At 38.1% G+C, this 25,176-nt stretch overlaps 1 protein-coding gene across 1 annotated transcript; it reads left to right on the forward strand.

Annotated features, from left to right (window-relative positions):
* The first annotated feature begins 3,249 nt into the window (after positions 1–3,249).
* LOC100145428 (tetraspanin-3) lies at positions 3,250–21,097 on the forward strand. Its single transcript, XM_002934794.5, has 7 exons — positions 3,250–3,542; positions 7,334–7,525; positions 8,788–8,862; positions 12,580–12,669; positions 19,273–19,419; positions 20,092–20,175; positions 20,944–21,097. The coding sequence occupies exons 1-7, from the start codon at positions 3,480–3,482 to the stop codon at positions 21,028–21,030; spliced, it is 738 nt and encodes a 245-aa protein (XP_002934840.1). The 5' UTR covers positions 3,250–3,479; the 3' UTR covers positions 21,031–21,097.
* Positions 21,098–25,176: the final 4,079 nt, after the last annotated feature.

Below are 25,176 nucleotides of genomic sequence, written 5' to 3' on the forward strand. Positions count from 1 at the left end.
AATTTGTAGCGCTTTAAAAGTTATTCGTAAATGTAATTGCAATTGAAAGCAGCATTTGCTGAACCCCTGGTTGTCACTTTTTAAACAATGTTGCAACTGTCAGTCTCCTCCAGCAAGGCAGGTGTCTGGATAAGTCTGGTTTCAAACACTGCTTGATGTGGTTCTGGCAGTGTGCATTTACCTCCTGAGCCACTGGAGGCGTTTTGGGCTAGTTCTGACTAATCCTCTTTTCTCTATTCTGGTATTCTGTTTGCTCCCTTTCCTCCGCCCACCTCATTATCCTCATGTGTCTCCCATCTTCTAATCATGACCCTTTATAAGCCTGTCCCTGACCATTGCCACTTGCTGCATTGTGCTACATTGTTTCAACAGTCAGAGCCCCCAGGGCAGAGAATAGAAAAGGACAGGCAGACATTGCTTTTAATAGCAATTATATATACAAATAACTCAAAAACCATTACAAATTTGTAATAAATGTATATTGCAAAGCTGCTTAGAATTTTGTTTTCTTTTATTAGGCAAAACATTAAATTTTGTGTTGCCTTGTCCTTTAAATTCACATTCTGGATAGAGAAAACTTCACCGGAGGGGAGGTTTAATAGGTGCTTCTGCCACTAAGCAAGCAGGGGGCAGCTAGGGTTGCCAACTGGCCAGCGTTTCAGCCAGGGCATTCCAACCCCTAGTACTGCCCTATGGAATGCTGCCCTACATCTCTAGTGCAGAGAGCACAATAGTGCTCTCTGCACTAGCAGAGCCTTAATTCCAATTTGAAACATTTTTGGCTCTTTACCAGAGCGGCTTGCTGCCACCTGAGGTGAGTATCTCAACTCACCTCATGGCAGCAGTGCCCCTGCCAAACCCACCTTCATCCTAGTCCTACCCATCATCTCTTTAACATTACCTCCTCCACAATTCTCTGTATGCCCCTTTTGTGGCTCCCAAATCAGTGGCTGGCAAGAAAAAAATAAAAAGGTGGCAAACCCTAGTGTTAACAGGGGCAGAAAATGTGGTCCCCCCCCCCACTTAGCATCAAGCCAGCGGCTTTAGGGCAGGACTGACAGCAGAATTGCTGCTTAGTTATTAGGCACCCCACAGTGAATAGTATTGCAACTAATATAACAAACTAGTGAATTTTATTTTTCATGTCCTTCAATATGTGCACAATATTAAATTGAGAGGTTGTAATCAAATTTAAATACTTGTTCACCTGAAAACTATCACCTCACACTTCTGAAACTAGAAACATAAGGCTAGTGCCACACGGACGTATTCTCGGCAAGCCGAAAACCGCTTGTCGAGAATACACCCTGCTACTGTTAATTCAGCCTACATTGTGCCTACACATGAATGAATGGAATACTCTTGGGTGCAGGCACATGTAACTGATATCCGTCAAAAAACACGAGACTTCATATTTTGGGGGATACTGGCTACATGTGCCTGCACCCGAGCATATTTCATTCATTCGGGTGCAGGCACAGGTAGGAGCGTATGGAGCGTATTCTCGGCAAGCGTTTTTCAGCTTGCCAAAAATACGCTCCATACACTACGCTTGGCATTAGCCTTAAATGGACACTGGAAGAACTTCCTAATAACAAGTCAAATTGAACACTTAAAGGAACAGTAACACCAAAAAATGAAAGTGTATAAAAGTAATTACAATATAATGTACTGTTGCCCTGCATTGCTACAACTGGTGTGTTTGCCTCAGAAAGACTACTATAGTTTATATACGTTAGCTGCTGTGTAGCCATGGGGGCAGCCACTCAAAGGAGAAAAGGCACAGGTTACTTAGCAGATAACAGATAAACCCCCATTATATGGGGCTTATCTACGAGTTATCTGCTATGTAACCTGTGCCTTTTCTCCTTTTTTCCAGCTTGAATGGCTGCCCCCATGGCTATACAGCAGCTTATTTATAAAGTAGCTTTTCTGTAGCAAAAACACCAGTTTTTTGAAGAGCAACAGCACATTATATTTTAATTACTTTAAAACACTTTAATTTTTTGGTGTTACTGTTCCTTTAATAGCAGCTTAGAAGCCTGTGCAGCAAGTCTGAGAATACATTTGTAATAGTAGCTCACCAGCTAATAAGTGTAACAATGCAAATAAAGGTGCTCTGTGCACTTGCCAAAGGGGGCCCAGTCGCTACATTTCTTTTCCCACAATGCAGTGTTTTTTTCCCCAAGAATTGTAATTGCAGGGCAAAAGGGAAATGTTCTTAATGCAACATCCCTGTACCTACCACAGTTGTGTCTGATTCTTCAAAATTAACACAACTGCACATACACTTTGATGTGCATTGGGCACTGTTGCACTAAATATTTTTAAAGTGTGCCTGGCACCATTTCTCTTGTGCACATGTGAGTGACGTGTGCCTGGCACCATTTCTCTTGTGCACATGTGAGTGACGTGTGCCTTATTCTTTAGGCGCAACTTAACTGTTGCATTTGACCTGCGTCAATAGGTGCAGCAGCGCTGAGTTTGGAGCTGAAGGCAGGAAGGACTGAGCAGCAGCCAGCTTAATAACTATACATAAAAAAAATACTTAACTCTAGAGCGCCCTCCTCTGTCCAGACTTCCCAGATGAGGTCTTATGGGGTAAAATAAAATAAATAAATAAAATAAAAAAATAGCGTAATACAGTTATATGATATTAATAATCACCCCTCTAAAACGTGTTTATATCTAAAACAAATCTAGTGAACACCGTTACTAAATTTACTTCACTTTTCTGTGAAAACACATAAATACAATCCACCGCAAAATGTTTAAAGTTCGTGTCTATTTAAATAAGTGAATTTCCGTATTTCACACTCTTCCGTGACTTCTTTTTATCCTTAGCCAATTGTGCATATACTTACAGACCAACACTGTGGTCTTGGAGCTTGTAACAAATTCCCTCGTGGTTGAACTATAACTCCCAGCTTCTCTTTTTCCACTTTCTCCTGCTGCTGGACAAATATACAACGGACATGTGTAAAATCCTAAAACTTTATTCTAAAACATATTAAAAGTTTAAACTCACAAACGCCATAAATATTGCGCAGCTTAACTATACATAACTGCAAAAAAAAACCATTTTCACTAAAGGAAATGGTTTTACTTGCAACCGACCGCGGGGAAATTGCAGGTACTACAACCGCACTTGCAGACGTATTGGAGCCCTATTGTGTGCAGCTGGAACCTCCGCAACACCACAAATAAAAGTCGCTACGTTCTCTTTGAGTTACACACAAATATCCTATAACAATTGCTTGTATGACGCAGCACTTCTTTTCAGAATCTACTAGGCGAAAGGCAATACGGACTGCTGTACCGAAGCCCCATATTGCCATTCACTGCACTTTACCTGGGTTCCTTTAAATCCCCTCAACCTGGCTGGAAAATGCTGAAGTCACCGCAGATCATGTGAGTGGAAAGGGCGGAGCCTGGGGGGAAAGTGCCGAGAGGCTGTGGATGTGAGAGACAGAGTCACCATGGGGAGATTGGTGGATACATCGTCCCGTCTGTGCCTAAGGATTCTTGCTCTTCTCTTCTGGGTAAGAACCCCCCAATCTGCTTGCCATTAGGATAAAGTCCCAGAATACTGAATGAAATGCTGTATACCTGCTAGAGAGGAGTCGTTTAGTTTGCTCTCTACCCACCCTTTCCTGCTTATATGCCTTGTCCCAGAATGGTAGAAATACACCACATATGTGCACTCTGTACCTGGATAAAATGAGGAGTCTTTGTTATTTGGGCAGTTCTGAGGTTGTCCTTTACTTCATTTCACCTGTTTTGTACATATGTATACTAAAAGTATTCCATTTCCTTTGCAGAGAAGTTCATTCCAGAGACAGTGGCTGGTTATTGCTCTATTTATAAAACTATTTTAGCATAAATATATCCTGCTGTCATGTAATATTTACCCTATACATCTCATGTTCCTATTCAGTGCCTGACCTAAAAGCTTAACTTGTTAAATATGTTGAATAGTTGGCTAAGAAAATATAGAAGCCCTAAATGGGGGTTACCAGATCCTTTGAAAATATTTGTACATATTCCCACAAGGGTATAGTGTATACTGGTAAAAACTGAATGGTCAGTGCAGCAATGCACCATGCTAGTACAAACAGGGCAAGGCCTTAGTTTAGGGTGACCAGATCATTTGAAAATTTAGGCTAGAAGGGCTTCACTGATTGCAATTAAAATACAGTGAATATCAGTGCAACATGCATTTATTATCTGCTATATATGGGGTTTTTTTTTTGGTCTTTTGGATGTACCTGTACCAAATACATAATTTGTATGTATAACTTTATAGATAGATATGCAGCACTGTACACCACTGTTTACTGAAAAGTAAACAGAGGGAGGATAAGCATTATAATAAAAAATAAATACATGTAAATATAAGTGCCAGGTGGTAGGAGACACAGCAGGAAGGAGGTTTCTTAAAGCGGTTGTTCACATTCAGGTTAACTTTTAGTATGTTATCAAATGGCCTATTCGTAGCAACTTTTCAATTGGTCTTCATTTTTAATAGTTTTTGAATTATTTGCCTTAATCTTCTGACTCTTTCCAGCTTTCAAATGGGGATCACTGACCCCAGCAACTTTGTTATTGTTACTTTTTATTACTTTTCTTTCTATTTAGGCCCCATCTCTTTTCTTATTCCTGTCTCTCTTTAGATTAGATACTAGCAACCAGATAGTAGCTGATAAGCTGGTAAACAAAAAGCTGAATAATTCAAAAACCACAAATAGTAAAATATGAAGACCAACAGCAAATTGTACCATAAAGGTGCCATTACATCATATTAAAAGTTAATTTAAAGGCGAACAACCCCTTTAACAGTAGAGCTTACAATCTTAGTGGATTCATACCAATTCTTGCCAAAAAGATTTTGCTTTGTACTCAAGTCTAAACCCTAATTTTCATATAAAATTTAAGCAAAATCCCTCTAAAATTTGTATTATCTAAAAAAAAAAAAAGTTACATTCAAATATATGTTAGGGATGATGGCAGAAACCAAAAAAAAATCAGTAACAGCGCCATTACCGTTCCTGCCTTCAGTTGCACCTACCTGATCTTGTAGACAGGGGGCAGGTTTTGGCTTAAAAAGTAACACACATTAGTGTAACTTGTTCCTACTGGTAAGGTCCTTGTAGCCATCTGCCCGTATAAATGACGAGAGAAGAGGCTTATGACATTGATAATACTGTTGCTATACTGTAATCAAATATTTTTTTATCCAGGTGCATAGTACATTTTTCTGTACTTAAGTATACTTCTAAAAGTTTTAGGCTCTTACATATGGGGGTTCTTATCTGTGTTCACCTGCAGTGGGTCTCCACTGCACATGAGGGGAACACAAGAAGAAACACAGCCCAATCTATTAGTTTATACTTACTGTGGTGCTGACAAATGCGTAATGCAGATGGAACGCAACTTGATGCATATCACCAGCAACAGACTGCACTGCGTTTCCCCGCAATGAAACGCATGAAAGATCCACTGCGGTGGAATGCAGATGAGATTGCCCATGGGTAAAGTGAGTTATTTATTTCTTAATTCCATTTTAGGTATTCTCGTCTGCTTTCCATATTGTTGCAAAAACACCTGACCTCATGATTGTGAGTCAGTTGTGTTACTGAACAATTTGTCAGCAGATTTTTATTGGGTTAAATTAGTTTAAGTAAAAGAAAACTGCATGCTTCTCCAGTCTAAGAACCACATTATGTATGTATAACTTCTCTATATGTGTAGAAAAGTAAATGCAAAGAGGGCAATATAAATTATAAGTAACAAGCATAGTAATTAAGTAAAAAATTGATAGAAATTAAGTGCCATGTGTTAAAAGACACAGTAGGATGGTGGTCCCTGCACAGTAGTGTACAATTTAAAGCATGTTATACATTTCATTAGTGCTCTTACCAGTAAACTCGCCTTAAAAGCGGTGTTTCCTGAAAGGAAACATGAAGAAGTGGTTGGGTGTTACTGACATAAACACTAAAGCAAGAGAAATTATTTCTAAAAGTCTCAGTTTTAAAACACATTATGCATCACTAGTTACTTGACACTGTTTTTTTTTTTAAAGATATATGCAAGTTTGTGAATTGTACAGACACGGAGGTAAAGGGAAGATCATGTACGACATGTATTTTTTGCTTAGAAACAATCTAAATAAAACTTTGCCTCTTCCTAGCATTGAATTTAAAATAGAATTTAACTAACTAGTTCCTGTAACCTTTGCAACCAGGAAGCAATTTGCTGGTGAGGCTACAGTTTTTTTTGTAATATCTTGTCTTTTAGTTCCTATTTTCTTGTCTGCCACAGATGTCATGCTGTGCATCATGTGAGTTCAGTGGTATGGGGGAGCAATGCTCAGATCATCATCAGATCATATTAGCATTATGTTTGTGCAGACAAAGTTATTAAAAGAAAACCTGTATCCCCAGAATAAATACTTAACCAACAGATAGTTTAGATCATGTTAAGTGACCTATTAAAGAATCTTCCTAAACTGTAATATATATAATAATGCAGCTCTAACTGTAACAGGAAAAGACTCTGGCTGATGTGGCCTAGCATGTATGTGTGCCTTGGCTTGTTTGTGTGCACTGTGAATCCTATGATCCCAGGAAGCGTCCCTTAATTCTTAAAATGGCAATTTTCTATGTAGGAGTACAATGTTCTATGTAGGAATAGCAAATGCTAATAAAAAAGTGTTTTTATGAAAATGGTTTATTTAGATGAAGCAGGGTTTTACGTATGAGTTTGTTTTGCAATATATTTTTATAGAGGCCTACATTGTTTGGGGGTATGGTTTTCCTTTAAAGGAGAAGGAAAGGCTAAGTCACTTGGGGGTGCCAAAATGTTAGGCACCCCCCAATTACTTAAATCGCTTACCTTGTACCCCAGGCTGGTGCGGTTTTCTCCTAACGGGCACCAGCCTGGTGTTAAAGGTAAACGATTAAAGTCACATGGGGGTGCCTAACATTTTGGGACCCAAAGTGACTTAGCCTTTCCTTCTCCTTTAATTGCAAAAAAGAGAATTGCCTAATCACATTTGTAACCAAGACTGCACATTTAAAGAATTTGTATGCAGAGCATACCTATATCTGTTTAAGAAAACTTTTATTTAGATATAAAATTATATATTGTTAGGTATAAACCTCTTTTGTATTAATACATTGGGAGACAAGAAAAACATAAAGATTGCCAAAACGCGCTTCATCTCAGGTTTTTTACACAATGAAAGTAAATGTAATTCTTTTTTAGAGTACTAGAAAATGTTTGCAAGAATGACTTTGTGCATAAATACATTTTCTTTTTTATACTATCTTAGACTGCTGCAGGTTGCCTACTGTATGCAGGTTATTACAATATCAAAACCTACAAGAGCTACCAGTCCTTCTTTCATGATCGATACATCCTTATACCTTCTGGCATGGCTGTTACTGGAACATTTTTCCTTGTAATTAATGGTTTGTTGGGGTGCTGCATCTCAAAGAAAGGATCGCGCTGCCAACAGGGATGCGTGAGTAATAAATAAAATTTATAGTTTGCAATGTAAGGTTAAGGATGGCAATTTATGCTTTAGAAAACATTTTAACCCCACCTTAATTATTGTATGTCATAAGAAATTGTGTTCCGCTGAAATTACAAGTACATATATGGGATCCACATGGTCCCAAGCATTCAGGATAACAGGTCCCATACCTGTATACTAGAAATTACTGATGAGTTACTTGATCTGTATAAAGGCTAATGAAACCGATACTTTGAGGGGAGGATCTTGCCTGTCAAAATGCCCTTCCCCTCTTGCAGTTACTTCCCATAAATATGTGTGGCACTTTCTCATTCAAAAAATTCTTGCTTTGATGTTTCTGATAAATTCCTGCCTAGTTGTGCTAGATGTGTTCAATTCAGAAAAATGGATATGTGCTGCAGGCAAGAAGAAGCATTTTGACCATCAAGATTCTTCATGAGAAGCCTGAAACAGCCAAAATACCCTTGTGCAATAGTGTAAAGCTCTCCTGCAGCTGCAGCCTCTAACATCTTATATGCTTATATTTTATAACAGGGTGTACTTTATTCTCTATATGAGTAGCAAGTGAAACCAGTTTAAGTGGTTATAGTAATGTAAATGCATCCTATGTAATATAGTATAAATGTAATGCGTTTTATATTACTTGCAACTCAGATTCAGTTTAAATTCACATCCCAGATTGTATTTTTTTTTTTTTTTTAATTAGTTGTGTTGAGAATAGTAGAGAGACCATACTTTGTTTAGCCTGCCTAATAGTTTCTTTTTGTATTTTTAGTTATTAAAAAGAAGAAAATAAATTGAATAGATTAAAAATTTGATAAGCAAATATTGTGCATCACAAGACAAGACACATTTATTGGTCAAACTAGATACCGTTTTAGTAGGTGAAAAAAAAAATTCCTTCATGCAGGTTTATTGGAGCAATCAGTGAGAAGGATACAGACGTTTCGGGAACCTCTCAATCCCTTTTTCAATGTAGCATTGAATGTAGCATTGAAAAAGGGAACGAGAGGTTCCCAAAAACGTCTGTATCCTTCTCACTGATTGCTCCAATAAACCTGCATGGAGGCAGTCACCTACTGAATCGTGAGTGACTTCCTTTTTTGTATTTTGCACTTAATATGTTTATAGCCGGAAGCCACGGCTTTTAGGAATACGCACTCCAAGTTAACTTTATTATAGACTCTATTTTGGATAGCACAACGATTTTTTCTTTTTGCATTAGATACCGTTTTACCTTTCTTTCATAGTTCATGTACTTCGTTGTGATCGTGCTCTGCTTAGAGGCTTCTGCAGCGGTGCTGGCATTTCTTTATATGGACAGGGTAAGTATCTAAAGGCACATGTGCAATTAGTGTATAGTGTATTGACACCTTAACAACTGAAGAGTTGGGTAAAGCAGACCATGCATGGGGTGATCCAGTCATTTTTTGAGATCTTTAAAAGAATAGATCTTTGCTGATTTCTTTGCCAGTGTTGTGGGCAAATCAGGCTGATTTGATCTTGTTATCCAGAAAGTTCTGAATTACGGAAAGGCAGTCTCCCATAGACTCTATTATAAGCAAATAATTCTAATTCTAAATATTATAAAATGATTTCCTTTTTCTTTGTAATAATAAAACAGTACCTTGTACTTGATCCCAACTAATATATAATTAATCCTTACTGGAGGCAATATAATCCTATTGGGTTAATTTAATATTTAAATTATTTTTAGCAGACTTAAGTTATGGAGATCCAAATTATGGAAAGATCCCTTATCCGGAAAACCCCAGGTCCCGAGCATTCTGGATCACAGGTCACATACCTGCACAATAAAATAAAGATGCCTTTCAAAGTTGCAGAAATACACTTTGTTGTTTAAAAAATGCATATCAATACAATTTGTGTTTTTGCACTTGAAAGAGCAAAAAAAAAAGCTTTTCTTCATATTGGTATGCCTTCTTTTAAACTGTATTTTGCTGATGCACATGTTCTTTTTTAGACAACATGGGATGCAAAGTATTCTAAATTGGGTAATTTTAGTCACTGATCGCAAGTAATTTGTGTGCTCGTTTCTTACAGAAGTGGTGTAACCAAATAAATTCTGTCACAGTAGGGTGCCCAACTGGTAGCCCTTTGCATCTAGTTGAATTGCAATTCACAGAATCCTTTAATATCTAAAGGATGATTAGTTGTAGTACAGCATAAGCATCTATAGGATCTACACTATGTTTTAACATAGTGGCTAGGACATGATGAAAACTTGCTTAAATAATTTCACTACATAATCCTTCTGGAGCATAAATCTCTGCACAGTTGTATAAATTTTTATTTAGTGTTAAAAAATGCAAGTCCACTTCTCAAAGGGAATTTACACAATACTAAAAATGTCGCATTTTGACATTGTGCCAAAGATAGATCACAGCAACTCCAAATCATATTTGAAAAATGGCAAACAGATATTTAATGCACACGGAATCATATTAGCAGTAAGGTTAGAACTGTTCTGTGCCCAACTTGTTCTGCCTGTTGAAATGGTGAAGCAAATTCTTCTCCAGCAAAGACTCCTACAATGCCTTGCATTTATGAAAACAACTACAATTAAATACATTTATTGAGGCATACCTAAAATACTCATAACCCATAAAAACAATACCGGAGGTAAAGGGCCCTTTCTCTAAACAATTACAAATTGTGATTACCATTTAACAGAATACATACATAGATGTTTTGCATACAGTGGCCAACTTATAGTAAAAATATCCATCAAATACTTTTACATGTAGATGTACACATATGCTATAAGAAGCACCATGCAGATCCATCACCAGAGTAAGGTAAAAACGCAAGTCCCATTATATTTCTGTCAAGAGTTTTTAGTTCTGATAATCAATGTAATGCCCCCTTAAAAATTACAGGGGGCTGCAATATTTAATAGGGCATTCACGAGTTAATAAATTGGTGTGCCTGTTCTCTCGGGTGTAAGATGCAGTGTGAACTCAAGCAAAATGTCCCAAAGTAAAATATTTGTGTATTAGTTATTTGGCTGTAGTTCCAAGACTAATAAATATTCACCCTAAACCTCAACCCAACTTACCTTTAAGCTTTGCTTTCAAGTGTATCTATGAGAGTAAATGACAGTTCTCTCAAAATAGTGTATACTGCCACTGATATAGTCCCACAATTTGGGAGCCACTGCCCTACATGTTAGAATAAAAACAATAAAAGCAACTAAACTGGCGTACCATCTTTTTCTGTGTGTATGGCAATTTGCTTATAATTCTTTGATGTTGTCAATGTTTTTTTTTATATTATGGTTCTGCATACACAGACATTGTGTATCTCTGTAGCTTACAGAAAAACTAAAATCTAAAGCCTAAAAATGTGTTTATGTTCAGTGCTTTCTGTATGAGACCAGAGGTTCAGTAGCCTTATAACAGTAATGTTCCATGCCTTTAATTTCGTCCACAGCAGTTCCCCACCTTTAATCATGTTAGGCCGTCTTTTGTATGCCGGTGGCACTGCAGATTGTTAGTGTGTTGGGGGGGGAGTTGAAAATCACAAAAATATTATCAGAAAGTGAGGTACAATGGCCGTAGTAGCTGATGCTACAAGGCTGATTACTTGTTTATTTTAATATAGAATGCTATAGATTATAAGCTGTCATGTAACGTGAATCTGAAATTAACTAGTCAAACTTGTTTTGTGATTTTTATTGGTGGACCCTAAGGGGCTGATTTACTAATCCACGAATCTGAATGGGAAAAATTCAGATTGGAAACGAACATTTTGCAACTTTTTTGTATTATGTGCGATTTTTTTCGTCGCCGTTACGACTTTTTCGTAAATTGTCGCCACTTTTTTGTAGCCGTTACGATTTGCTCGTATATTGTCGCCACTTTTTCGTATTGAGCGCTCGTTAACGGCGGGCAAAACTTTCAGACTTTGCATGATTTTGGAAGCCTCCCATAGGACTCAGTGGCACTCTGCAGCTCCAACCTGGCCCAAGAAAAGTCATGATACTGAAGCTTGAATGAATCCGAAACTTTCGTAGCGCGAAGGCTACAAAAAAGTTGCGACAATTCGCGCAAGTCATAACTCTATGAAAAAGTCGTAACGGCTACGAAAAAAATCGCAAAATAACGATCATTACGAAAAAAACACATTCGGACGCTTTTCGGACGTTCGTGGATTAGTAAATGTGCCCCTAAATTTAGATAAGTCACAGCAGCAAAGAGCATGTGCGGTGAAAAGAAGATGGGGAGCTACTGAGGGCATCTCTGGAGGCACAGATCTTAGGGCTAAAGAGCTGTGGTGGCCTTGTGCTGGTACAGATTCCAAGACATTCGGTGTGACATATCTAAACTAAGGGGCTGATTTACTAACCCACGAATCCGACCCGAATTGGAAAAGTTCCGACTTGAAAACGAACATTTTGCGACTTTTTCGTATGTTTTGCGATTTTTTCGGATTCTGTACGAATTTTTCGTTACCAATACGATTTTTGCGTAAAAACGCAAGTTTTTCGTATCCATTACGAAAGTTGCGTAAAAAGTTGCGCATTTTTCGTAGCGTTAAAACTTACGCGAAAAATGCGCAACTTTTCGCGTAAGTTTTAACGCTACGAAAAATGCGCAACTTTTTACGCAACTTTCGTAATGGATAGGAAAACTCGCGTTTTTACGCAAAAATCGTATTGGTAACGAAAAATTCGTAAAGAATCCGAAAAAATCGCAAAACATACGAAAAAATCGCAAAATACCGATCATTACGAAAAAAACGCAATCGGACTCCATTCGACCCGTTCGTGGGTAAGTAAATCAGCCCCTATGTGTTTGTTGAGATTTAGTTCTTCTTTAGACATATTTTTATATTGCTCAGTTTGCATTTGCATTCATTTATACACCCATGAATGCTTTACCATACAATTTTTGTATACATTTCTTTTTTTGGTCGATATTGTTCTGGGGAATCTTAAATCTTAGATTTTTTTGTGCATGCTGTACTATTAATGCCTTTCTAATTATTTTTTTTTTTTTTTTTTTTGTTACCTCATTCAGATGGATTTTGAACTGAAACCAATGCTCGAGGCATTTGAAAACTATGATGGAAGTAAATCTGACGTGACTGTCAATAAAATTCAAAAAGAGGTAACTAAAATCAATTTTCTTCATACCGGTGTAATTTTTTCTATGTCCAGAAGTAGTAACAGTGGGTATAGGGGTATAAAAAAACTAATTAAATAACAATTACTATGTGTACATATAGTGATATTTATTTTCTCACTTCTTCCCAGTAAAAATTAAAAAAAAAAACACTGATGTTGCACAAAGCAAGCCCCTGTCTGAGAATTATGCAGATTAAAGTGTTATGCTTTTGTTAACTGTTATAAGAGAAGGATAGGTTTATTTACTGGGGTGGGGCGGGAGTTGCCGACTTATCTGCCCATGTAGAGGACCTTCCAGTGGGCCTGCTAAACGGATACCTGGCAGAAAATTGGCCAGATATCTACCAGACAGGTTTAAAATTCCTGTCAGCACAAGGAACTTATTGGTCCTCACCTGGTAGCCTGCACTCTCACCATTGTGATCCATTTGGACGAGCCCAATATTGTCCAGTCTTGCATATCTTTCAGTAAATTCTCAGATTAAATATTTTCCAAAACTACCTTACAAAGCCTTACTGATCCATTATTTCACCACCTTTTATTCATTTAATTCACTATTGTAAAAATGTACTGTTACACATCATCAGACTTAAGCTGGCCATACACGTGGCGATCTCACGATGTTTCGTACGACCGTCGGTCGCACGAAACATCGTCAGATCCGCCACACACCATTCAGGGCTGAATCGGCAGGTAAGGAGGTAGAAACAATAGGATTTCTACCTCCTTCTGCCGATTCAGCTCTGAAGGGAGAATTTTGGTCAGGCGCCTTCTATGGCGCCCGATCAAAATTTTCTAACTTGGCCGATCGGCGAGTCGGCCGATATCAGCAGCTTCCTGCGATATCGGTCGGCTCGCTGACATGCCATACACGCACCGATTATCGTACGAAACGAGGTTTCGTACGATAATATCGGTGCGTGTATGGCCACCTTTAAAAGAAAAAGGAAAATCTGTAGAATTCAATTAATTACATTTGGGCAACAGGAATTACTCTGAGTACTGTTAAGTACTGTAAGGAAGCAATTTTAAATTCCACTGTGTTTTGTTTTTCCAGATAAAGATAATGCTACTTATAAAAAACATTTTAGAAAAAAACATGGCATCAAAATACTGGGCTATGTCTTTAATCTCTTTCCATAATGATTTGAGGGAATTAAAGGAAAAGTAACACAAAAAAATCTATTCTACCCTGCCCAAATAATTGCCCTATCCTCCTGAAAACCAGTTATTATTTTGAATGCTGTAGAACAAAATACCTGTTAAAAGTTGTCTTCCGGTCATTTGAAGAAAAGCGATGCAGGTAAAGTATCAGGGTAAGCGTTTGATTGAGCCTAGCCTTCCTTCTGTAAAGGAAGGAGTCAGACTAGGCTCGATCAATCTTTAACCATATTAAATAGGGTAGAATAGATTTTTTTTACTTAGAAATTTTTTGTGTTACTTTTCCTTTAAGCTATAGACTAAGTGAGAAACTTCAGTCTTAAAGGAGAATGCAAGTCAAAATTTAAAAAGCATACTGCCCAATAGTCCTCCTATTGTTTAGTAAAAACGCCACACTTTTGGCTCACCTAATCAAATATTTACTCAGTCACACTTACTTCACATTTTCTAGAACAGGCAGCCATCTCTAAAAAGGTATTCTCCCTTCCTTTCCCTCCTTGCTTCATACTGCACATGTTTTTCATTCCCTCCCCTCTGCCAGATCTGCTTCTGATTGGCTGGTGGGCATGTGTAGCTCAGAACAGCAGACAGGATCAAGTTACACACATGCTCAGAGAACAGGAAGGCTGCCGCTGGCAGTCTACAGGAAGGACAGAGAGATTTCAGTGATGTCACTGTAGTCTTCACACTGCTGTAGGCTGCCAGCACCATATCTCAGAGAAGCAAGCAGGGATCTGGGAATTTAAAAGAATGCCTTTAGACTTACTTTTAATTTATATTAACCTTTCATTGTCCTTTAAAGCATATACTGAAACAATGACTTCTGTGCTTTACTTGTGCCATAACTGCACTGAATTAATTTTAATCCTTCCCTACCAACAGCCAGTGCACATTCGGTAGAATCTGAAACACTTCCTATGGCCATGTAATGGTAAAATGCTAACAAACCCGTGCCGTTTGTCTTTTGTTTATAAAACATCAGAACATTTTGCAATGTTTTTTTGCCTTTATACAACAACAATAAGAAATATAATAGGGGAGTTTGCGAAGATTCTTATTCATCCAGGTCATGGTATATCTGTAGTAATAAGTCAAATCAACTGAACTTGCTGTGTTTTTCTTGAAGACAGTCATCCAACCGGCTTTCTCAGTTCATAAGATCTTCCTGGAATAAATACCCTTGGCAACAGAACAAAGCTTAAAGTCAGAGAGGGTGGAAAGCTAGAAATAGAGGTCTGCAGGAAACCAACCACACAGACCAGTACATGCTGTTTGACTCCCACCATCCACTAGATCACAAACTGGAGGTTATCAGAACCTTACATCACAGAGCAGAAAAGATCCCCACCAGCACAGGGGCGAAAGTGAAAGAGTTGGAACATCTCAGAGGGGCCCTTAAAGAGCAAGAAAAGGCTTCTACTATAGCCCTTAATATATTGTAGAGCCCCCTTGCCTGTAGCAGATCACCAACTTTATTTTTTAAAATAATGCTCCCTTCTCCCAAAAACAACAATGCACATGCGCCGCCTACAGTGTCTTGGTCGTAGGGTCTGAGCAGGAGTGATGCATTATGGGAATCCTCTTTACCCAGCTCAGCATTTTCTCTTCCTGTTTAGCTTCAGAGTCTTAAGGGCACTAGTGAGACAACTGAAGGTAAGCCTGCAGCTTGAGATTAACTCTTTATTAGCCTTTCCTTCTCCTTTAAGACATGTGGATATCCAGACTGGGCCTTTGTTAAAACCAGTAGAAAGAGAAGCAATAACACCAAAACTACTGGTGAAGATGGAAACCAGGACAGGCGAAAGAACTTGGTCTTTCCATATATAGCTGGGGTATCTGAAAAAAATAGAAAGATTTTTAATAAACACTGCATCCCTGTCTGCTTTAAACCCAGCAACACACTGAGGCAGTAACAGGTTCACCCGAAAGACCCAAACCATAAGAAGAGTAACATCACTTATGCAGTACAGTGCAGTGAGGAGTGCTCTGACGTGTATGTGGGAGAAACCAAACAACCAAACCCAAACCATAAGAAGAGTAACATCACTTATGCAGTACAGTGCAGTGAGGAGTGCTCTGACATGGATGTGGGAGAAACCAAACAACAGTTACACCAGCTTATGGTGCAGCACAGAAGAACCAGCCCCTCTGGTCAGGACTCAGCCATGTACCTACATCTAAAGGAAAAATGACACACATTTAAAGACTGCCAGGTCCAGATTCTAGACCGGGAGAGCAACTGGTTCAAAAGGGGTGTCATATATATGAAAACAGAAAAACCGAGTTTGAATAGAGGCGGGGGTGGATGACATCTATTATCTGCCACATAAAATGCTGTTTTGGCACCTCTTCCTGGAAGGTTTAATAACACTTCAAAGCTCCAATCATGCTAATACAATCAATACCTCACCTTCTTGAGATCCCTGATAATATGCTGGTTATGATAAACAGTTTATGGTGATTGGAGCAACATTCCAGGGTATTTATTCCAGTTAGATCTTTGTATAAGTCATTCTGAATTGAGAAAGTCAGTTGGATGACTGGCGAAACATCTTCAAGAAAACCACAGGAAGTCCAGCTGATTTGACCTATTATTACAGATATAGAATAGGGGAGGTTCATCTAGAGATCATAGCATCAAAGATTAAATAGGAGAACTTCTTAGTCATATCTACAACTTTTGGGATCTAAACCCATCCAGCCACAAGGGTTAAAAGGATAAAATGTGACTCTGGGGGCTGCTTTTAGAATGCTCAAGCCTTTGGGCACTAAAACCATGGGCTTTGAATAGCTTGGATTGCTTTTTTCCTAAATGGGGAAAAAAAATAAAAAGCTTGGCACTTAAAACCTAGAGAGGTTTCTATTTTTTTTTTTGGCAAATCTGTCTGGGATGTTTTTAGTGCCCGAATTAAATCTGCCAATATGTGTGTCCCTTAATCCCAGGGATTGCTCAGCATTCACTTTAGTTTTAGTTTAGTAAAACTAGGTTGTAAGCTCTATCTGCCAGACTCTTCTCTTCCAGTAATTAGAATTTAAGAATTCCATGTCCGTTTTATATACTTTATTTTCCTGTAATGCAATAGTGCAGATAAATTTAAATAAAAGTTAAAATAAAGCTGCAGTGTTTCAGGTTTGTGGTTGTGCTTTTGTATGCTTGATAGCATCTGCTGACCAAAATTGTTTACTGCAGTTTATTTTTGCTTAGGCAGCTATATGATTTTGTTGATTAAAAGTGGAGACTCAAACAAAATTCAAATAAGAAAAAACAAACATTTAGGAACACCATGAATAAACTGCTTGATAGGAAATGCAAAAAATAGGAATAACTTTGAAACTGTCCTCTTAAAGGGGCTCTAAACACAAAAAATCAATTTGATGTAAAATCAGAGTACATCTCTGAGCACTTTTGCAGTTTACAGTCATTTACTTTTTTTTAATGAGACATTAGCATTTTTAGACTGCTAATACCAAGCTTTTGGCTCAACTGTGAGTCAGGTATCCTAGGGTTAAAAGAATTCAGCAAGTGCATAGACACTATGGGCCTTGAAATAGAGCTGTTGAGTCAAGCCTGCCTAGCAGTATAAAACTGTCTAAAAGGGCAAATATCTAATAAAAAACACTTAAAACAGAAAGTGAATTCATTTGTAAAAGTGCTCAGTTGACCACCTTTAACAAGTTTACACTAATTTGTATTCTGAGGCAGGGCCACTATCAAGGGGTAGAGGGGGTACAACTGTACTTAGAAAGCTATGTATCTTGCCTAGAACTTAAGTAATTTGCAAAAAAAAATGCAGAGAAGCTTTGCAGGGACAAACTCCACTGACTCCCAATGAATTAAAAACACTTAAGGTAAATGGGCCCCTACGCTTACGCAATTTACATAACTTATGCAAAAACTTGCTTTCAAAGAAACTTATGTTACTTACATATAAACTCCACTGACCCCTCCGCCCCAATTAAGATACTGACTTATAAGCACATTAATTATTTAATATTATGCAAAAGCATCCATATTAAGCAATTACAGTACAGTACAGAGCAGGGGCAGGTAGGTGGGAAAGGGTTAAGCGTAGGGCAAAACCCCACTGACCCCCAATAAACTCACGGAATCATTAGCACATTAATCAGTGGAACTCTTTATCAGCTGCATATATTATATTGCAAACACAAGGGGCGTGGACAATATTTTTGTACTGCACGTGTTCATGGGGGGGGCCCCCATATAAATAACTTGTGCGAGCCCCAAAGCTTCTGATGGCGGCTCTGTTTTGAGGTATAGATTACCTTTAAGTTATCACTTGAAAGTCACTGGACTCTCTTCCATCTCTCCACGCTACCTTTAAAACTTATGGTAGGCCTTGTCTTATCACATATTGTGATCTGACCATTCTATACTTGAGTTTTGATGTGTATATCCTCTTGGTAATCACTTGTTAAATTTTTTATCTTCTCTGAAATAGAGGTTTCTTCTTGCATTTCATTCTTTATAGTGTGTAACTAATTCATTATTATTTTTCAAAATCTATGAAAGATGAGACAATGTAAATTCTAACATCTCAGATACATGATTGTTGGGTAGCTAAATGTCACTCTTCTTCAGGCCCTGTATAAAAAAAAAAAAAAGTCTCAATTTTCAAAAGGAAACTAATTTTTACTGTTTTTTCATAAGCTTTAATTTTGGTCATGTGTGGGGAAAAATTAGAGTGACCAAAGGGCAGTCAAATCAGATATTATCTAGGCAAAAATTAAGTTGGACAGAGACCTTTTTTCAATCAGAAAATTACAGGGGCTCCTTCCTCCTGCTCCCCATACAATTTGGTGGTCTCCATGTGGATCCAAATAATCTTGTGTTTACTTATGGTGGCATATTAGGGGTGATTCCATTTGAAATGGGACCTTCTGGGCCACAGGCTAAAGAGACAGACACTACACAAGGGACCATTCATTGTATAGCCACCAGAAAATGGTACATTGGCAGATCAACATTTTGAAACCTGTACGATTGACCTGATGGGTAGAGCCACTAAAGGTAGAGCACAAAAATGATATCAAGCTGAGAAGTGTCTTCTTAATCTTTTCATACAATAAAATAGTAGTGGTGGTATTTCACTAATATGTGTTTGCTACTGAATGAAAGAAGGGTGGGCATTTTTGTTTTTTCTTCTTGTCTTGCATAAACTCAACCTAACCATAGAATAAGAATTGTTTGATATTAAACATTTGTTCATCAAAATAATGATATTTTATGTTACTCACTTAGATGTAGAAATAATTGCCTCTTTAGTACAATCTTCCCTACCCTTTCACTTCTCTTAGCTCAAGCTCTGATAGTGAAATAAAGGATCATATATAGTAAATTAACTGCACTGACTGATATTATAAATATTACATAAATAGTCTTACACTGTGTTTTATTTTTCTAAAGCTGCGCTGCTGTGGCCTGCACAATTACACTGACTGGGAAGCCACTTCATGGTACAGGCAGAATTTTACCATACCGAAGACCTGTTGTAATGAAACATATACAACATGTTATGGAAACACTACAGAGTCAAAAGCATTTTATCAAGAGGTAATGTGTTTTAAAAAGATAACAGTGACCTTATGTGTCCATGTGTATACCTTCTAACATTTCAACTACCAAATGGACAAATTAAGCTATGCCCTTGCACCACCCCAGCCACTCCCAGTTACACCTGGACCATTTACATCCCCTTTTTTGTCTGTGATGTGGGACTTCCCAAAAACAAAGACCATTGGGAGGTAAGCATTTGAAATGCAGAAGTTGAAGATAACCCTGATGTGTTTTTTTTTCTTTTTTTACATGCGAGTCTGACATAAAGATCAGAGCAGAGCAGTAGAGTTCACTGGTGCCATCTTCTGTCTAGCTGGCTCATCTTCTGTCACTTAACCAAAACAGAGCTTGCAGGAGCATAAAAATTTGGAGAGAAATTTGGAGTCTGTTCTTAGCTTTTGATGTGCATGCACTGTCCTTGCAAAGTGAAAGAAGATGGCGACTGTGAACTCCACTGTACTATTCCTTAGTGATGGAGGCCAGTTGAGAGTGGCTTTTTTTTGGGGGGGGGGGTGCTATTGAGTTCTCCTTTACTATCCAATACTGTTTTATTTTAACAAAAAAAAGTATGGTAAAAATAATATAAATGTTGAAAGGATAATGTCATTTAAAGAATAGAACAGTCTAAAACTAGATCTTATTCTGTGAAAACTGTTTTTTTTTTTACAGGGTTGCTTTGATAAGCTGCATCATCGGCTTAACTATTTTATGACTTGGCTGTTTTGGTCATGTATTGCTGTATTAATTGCACAGGTAAAGAAAATGGGGATAAAGGGTTTTTAGAAAATGCTAATATGTGCAGATGTCTTTTTGTATAGTAAAGTATTTCAGTTATGTTTTTCACTGTCTATATACTTCTCAAATAGAATAATATAATTCTTAATTTATAGTAGAAAAATAGTAAAGTTTAAAGGGAAAGTTCATCCTAAAATTAATTTCTAATATGTGAAGACAGTGACATTTTAAGACAAGTAGTAAATGGTTTATATTTAATCACCCTAGTAACCAGGCAAGCATTTGGACCAAATCACTTTTTCACCCAGACTGGTAGACTTCATTAATAATAGTAAACCAATAGTTTGATGTAGAACTCAACCTGATAGCCTTTTCTGTGTTCCCAGGTCCCCACTGGTGCTTGGGCTGGCAGCATTCACAGTATAATAATTTTTGAAAGCCATAATGTACTGCATATGCACCCACCCTTGGCCACTGCAAGGGACTTCTGAGAGCACAGAATGACACTGCTATGTTTTACATCAAATTATTTTGGACTAGTTTTTATTTAAAAAAGGCACACTGGCCCAGGTTAAAAGGTTAGTGCTTTTGTTACCCTTTTGTTTTTTTTATTTTTTAAATCAGATTTTTATCACTTGCTTGGAGAAATACTTATTTGGTTACAGTTGTAATTATACTAGGGCCTTGTAAAGGAATGCTGAAAGCATATATATGGCTGCCATACATATATAAAGTATATATAGTTTTATTTCTTGTAAATTTGCTATGATTATCTCTGCCCAACAGGTACTGGCAGCTATTGGTGACGGGTTACTGATGACTAGGAATCCATTCCAAGATTTTCGAATTCTTGATTCCGCAACTTTTACCTAATACTGAAACATGGTCATTTTTTCTGTTTCTGTCTCTTAAGTTTGTTAAATATATTTTATTTAATTAACCCTTTTGTAAAGTATTTTCTACTGTTTTTCATTTGGCATTTTGTGGAGGTACAAAATGGACCATTTTAAATGTTTATAAATATATTTTAATTGAAATGGTTAGTGGTGAAAACTAAAGCATAGCTTTAAAGTGATACTGACACCAGAAATCAAACCTTTTTTTATAACATTGTCATAACATTGCCTTTGCATGCTATTTATAATTTTGCCATAAAAGTATTTGTCCAAGCTTTTGCATTCCCTATCTGTCCCCCATGTTCCTCTATGAGGGGGCGGCCATATTTGTCCAGCAGGAGGCCGTTAGCATTAGAAGCTGTAACTGTCAGGCTGAGAAGGGACAGTCAGGCTGGCAAAACAGTCAGGTTTCGGGATTTCAAGTAACAATTACTTACAAAAGCAGCCCTATCCGTAAAAAATGATCAACACGACCTATAGGCAACTTTTTATGTAGATTCATATTTTAAAAAGTTGTTTTTTCGTGTCAGTATCACTTTAAACAATAAAGGGTAATGGTCTAGGAGTACACTTTTTAAACATCATGCTTTTGCAAATATTTCTCCAGTGTTCCTAAACCTAGAGAATATTATGGGTATTTTTTTCTCCCCCACATAATTTTCCAGCTGACATTTTGTAGCTGTAATTAGAGCATGTAGGCCATTTATACTACAGTGGGGGGTTTTTTTGGAACAAAAGTAGGAGCTTTGGAAAACTTGCCTATGCTCTAGTACAGTGATCCACAACCAGTAGCTCTTGAACATGTTTCTTACCATCCCCTTTGATGTTGCTCCCAGTGACCTTAAAGTAGGTGCCCATTTTTACATTTGTGGATTGAAGGCAAGTTTTGGAAGTGCAGAGATGCAGTTTTATTCCAAGCAGAGCCTCCTGCAGTCCACATAGGGCTACCAAATACCCAATCACAACCCTTATTTGGTATCCCCAAATAACCTTTTTTCATGTTTGTGTGGCTCACAAGTAAAAAAGTTTGGTGATCCCTGCTTTAGTATCTCTTTTGTGCTGATGATACATGCACAAGAAGATGGGTTTGGTTTGCCCCACCATCTGAATAATATTTTTTAGGATTTCCTAAAATAGAAAATACCTTACTTTACTCGACTGGAAGCATGCTTCAACTTTATTTCATAAACAGGTGTATGCTGTTCTATATTTATAGGGGCACGTGCAACCTCAGATCAGGCAAAGAGTTAATACATCTTTTATAACATGCACTTACAAGACACTGCATGTGGGACCAAATAAAAATAGTTACCACTCCACCTGCAACTAGTAAATGTTTAAAGTTCTTTAGATGGGTAAATCCTGTAGAGTTTGTTTTTTTTGTATCTTATTTGAGGAATCATGTTCCAAATATAAACATAAAATATTTATTTTAAGTACAAGTCATTGTTGAGGCAACAATGTGATAGTTGGGGGGGAAAATAATCGGCAGAGGAGTGGCAGTGAAAAGATCTGACACTGCTTTCATGAGAAGGTGTGGCAGTTGGAAGCAGGATTAATACTCATTGGTATAAGACCAATTTGCCTGAACATATAGATACTGTACATAGGGCCATATACAGCATGGCCCTCATTTTATTTTTCCATTCCTTTTGGCTCCTCTACACTTTCTCATCTTACAATGCACCATACACTGGCAGACCATGCAAACATGTTAATCTTCTTCCCAAATAGCCACCTAAGGTGTGTAATATCAGGCTAATTTGATCATTTGGCCCTAAATGGTTGTTATAGGGACTGTCTGATCAAGGACCAAGATTAATTGTTTGGATAGCAGTGGGTTAAGTGATTCTGCTGTGTTGTACTGGTAAAGTAGTCAGAAAAGCCTAGTAACTTCTGGTACATTAATATAACATGGCAGGTAAACTTGTGTGAAAAGAGGAACAGGATAAAGAATCATAGACAAATGGCAAATAGTAGGAATACCCTTAACCAAGATGTCCACACAAGCAGAGGTTACTACTTCCTCCCTTTTAAGCAAAAAGTAGATCTCAACAATAAGGTTATAATAACAATACCAAACAAACAAACAAACAACTATATTTCTGAAAGATTTTAAGGCTGGAAATGTCTATAGTAGGCAATTATTCCAATAATTAAACAGAAAGTGCCACAGTCACTGGCAACAAATTTTCATTCAAGCTTTCCTAATTGTTTGAACAGCCCCTTCAGCTGCACTATTTGAAGCTGTGTGATAAAGTTGGGTAAATTTGTGCCTGATACCATTTTGTTTCAAAAAGTAATGGAATTACTGGAATGTGAATTGGGGTCCAATATCAGAAACCAAATCGTTTGGCAAACCATAGGATGCAAACATCTTACGCAACAAAGCAATAGTTTTCTTGCTTGTACTCATTTTAGTGGGTAGCACCTCCAACCACTTCAAACATCTGTCTTTAACCACTAGGAATGTTTGCTAATTTATTTCAGCATAGTCAACATGGATTCTTTCCCATGGTGATGTAGCCCATGTCCATGGGTGAAGTGGTGCAGTGACTGGCTCATTTTGTACAGAAGCACAAGCAGCACACTGACTTACAAACATTTCTATAGCCTCATATAGACCTGCCCACCATAGGTAACCACAAGCTCGTGCTTTCATCCTGTTTACACCTGAATGGCCCTCATGGAGTTAATGCAAGAGCCTCTTTTTGCCTGTTTTTGTGGGGTATGACAACCCATATCCCCCATAGTAAGCAACCTTGACTTATGGAAAGCTTGTTTCTCTTTTCAAAATGTGGCTTAAAGGAGAAGGAAAGGCTAGTAAAGAGTTAATCTCAAGCTTCAGGCATACCTTCAGTTGTCTCAATAGTGCCCTTAAGTCTCCCCATATTTCACCTGTTCAGAAGATCTGAAGCCAAACACTGAGGAAAAACGCTGAGCTGTTTAAAGAGGATTCCCATAATGCATCGCTCCTCCCTTGACTGTAGGACCGGGGACATTGTAGGCAGCACATGCGCTTTGCAGTTTTCAGTGTAACAAGCAAAATTGCAGATGACACAAAACTCTGCAGACCAGTCAATTCTATCCAGGATGTGACATCCCTGCAGCAGGATCTTGACCAACTGGCAATCTGGGCAGCTAAGTGGCAGATGAGATTTAATGTGGATAAATGTAAGGTCATGCACCTGGGATGTAAAAACATGCAAGCCCCGTATACCCTTAATGGGATTGCACTAGGCAAATCCCTAATGGAGAAGGACCTTGGAGTCCTTGTAGATAATAAACTTGGCTGTAGCAAGCAATGCCAGGCAGCAGCTGCAAGGGCAAACAAGGTTTTGAGCTGTATTAAAAGGGGTATAGATTCACGGGAGGAGGGGGTTATTCTTCCCCTTTACAGAGCGCTGGTAAGGCCCCATCTAGAATATGCTGTTCAGTTTTGGTCTCCAGTGCTCAAACGGGACATTACTGAGTTAGAGAGGGTCCAGAGAAGGGCAACTAAGCTGGTAAAGGGTATGGAAAGTCTCAGTTATGAAGAAAGACTGGCCAAGTTGGGGCTGTTTACACTGGAGAAGAGGCGCTTAAGAGGTGACATGATAACTATGTATAAATATATAAAGGGATCATATAATAACCTTTCTAATGTTTTATTTACCAGTAGGTCCTTCCAACGGACACGAGGGCACCCACTCCGTTTAGAAGAAGGGAGGTTCCATTTAAACATTCGGAAAGGATTTTTTACAGTGAGAGCTGTGAAGTTCTGGAATTCCCTCCCCGAATCAGTCGTGCTGGCTGATACATTATATAACTTTAAGAAGGGGCTGGATGGATTCTTAGCAAGTGAGGGAATACAGGGTTATGGGAGATAGCTCTTAGTACTAGTTGATCCAGGGACTGGTCCGATTGCCATCTTGGAGTCAGGAAGGAATTTTTTCCCCTCTGCGGCAAATTAGAGAGGCTTCAGATGGGGGTTTTTTGCCTTCCTCTGGATCAACTAGTAGTTAGGCAGGTTATATATAGGCATTATGGTTGAACTTGATGGACGTATGTCTTTTTTCAACCCAACTTACTATGTTACTATGTTACTATGTTACAAGCAGGCGCGCTCCCCCCTCCCCTACAC

The sequence above is a fragment of the Xenopus tropicalis genome, chromosome 1 (assembly GCF_000004195.4).
Source record: "Xenopus tropicalis strain Nigerian chromosome 1, UCB_Xtro_10.0, whole genome shotgun sequence".
NCBI lineage: Eukaryota > Metazoa > Chordata > Amphibia > Anura > Pipidae > Xenopus > Xenopus tropicalis.

Excerpts from the sequence above, each read along its gene's own strand:
- LOC100145428 (XM_002934794.5), top strand. The coding sequence starts at position 3,480 with ATGGGGAGATTGGTGGATACATCGTCCCGTCTGTGCCTAAGGATTCTT. Across the intron at positions 3,543-7,333 it reads TTCTTGCTCTTCTCTTCTGG|ACTGCTGCAGGTTGCCTACT; the intron begins GTAAGAACCCCC and ends ATACTATCTTAG. Across the intron at positions 8,863-12,579 it reads CATTTCTTTATATGGACAGG|ATGGATTTTGAACTGAAACC; the intron begins GTAAGTATCTAA and ends TACCTCATTCAG.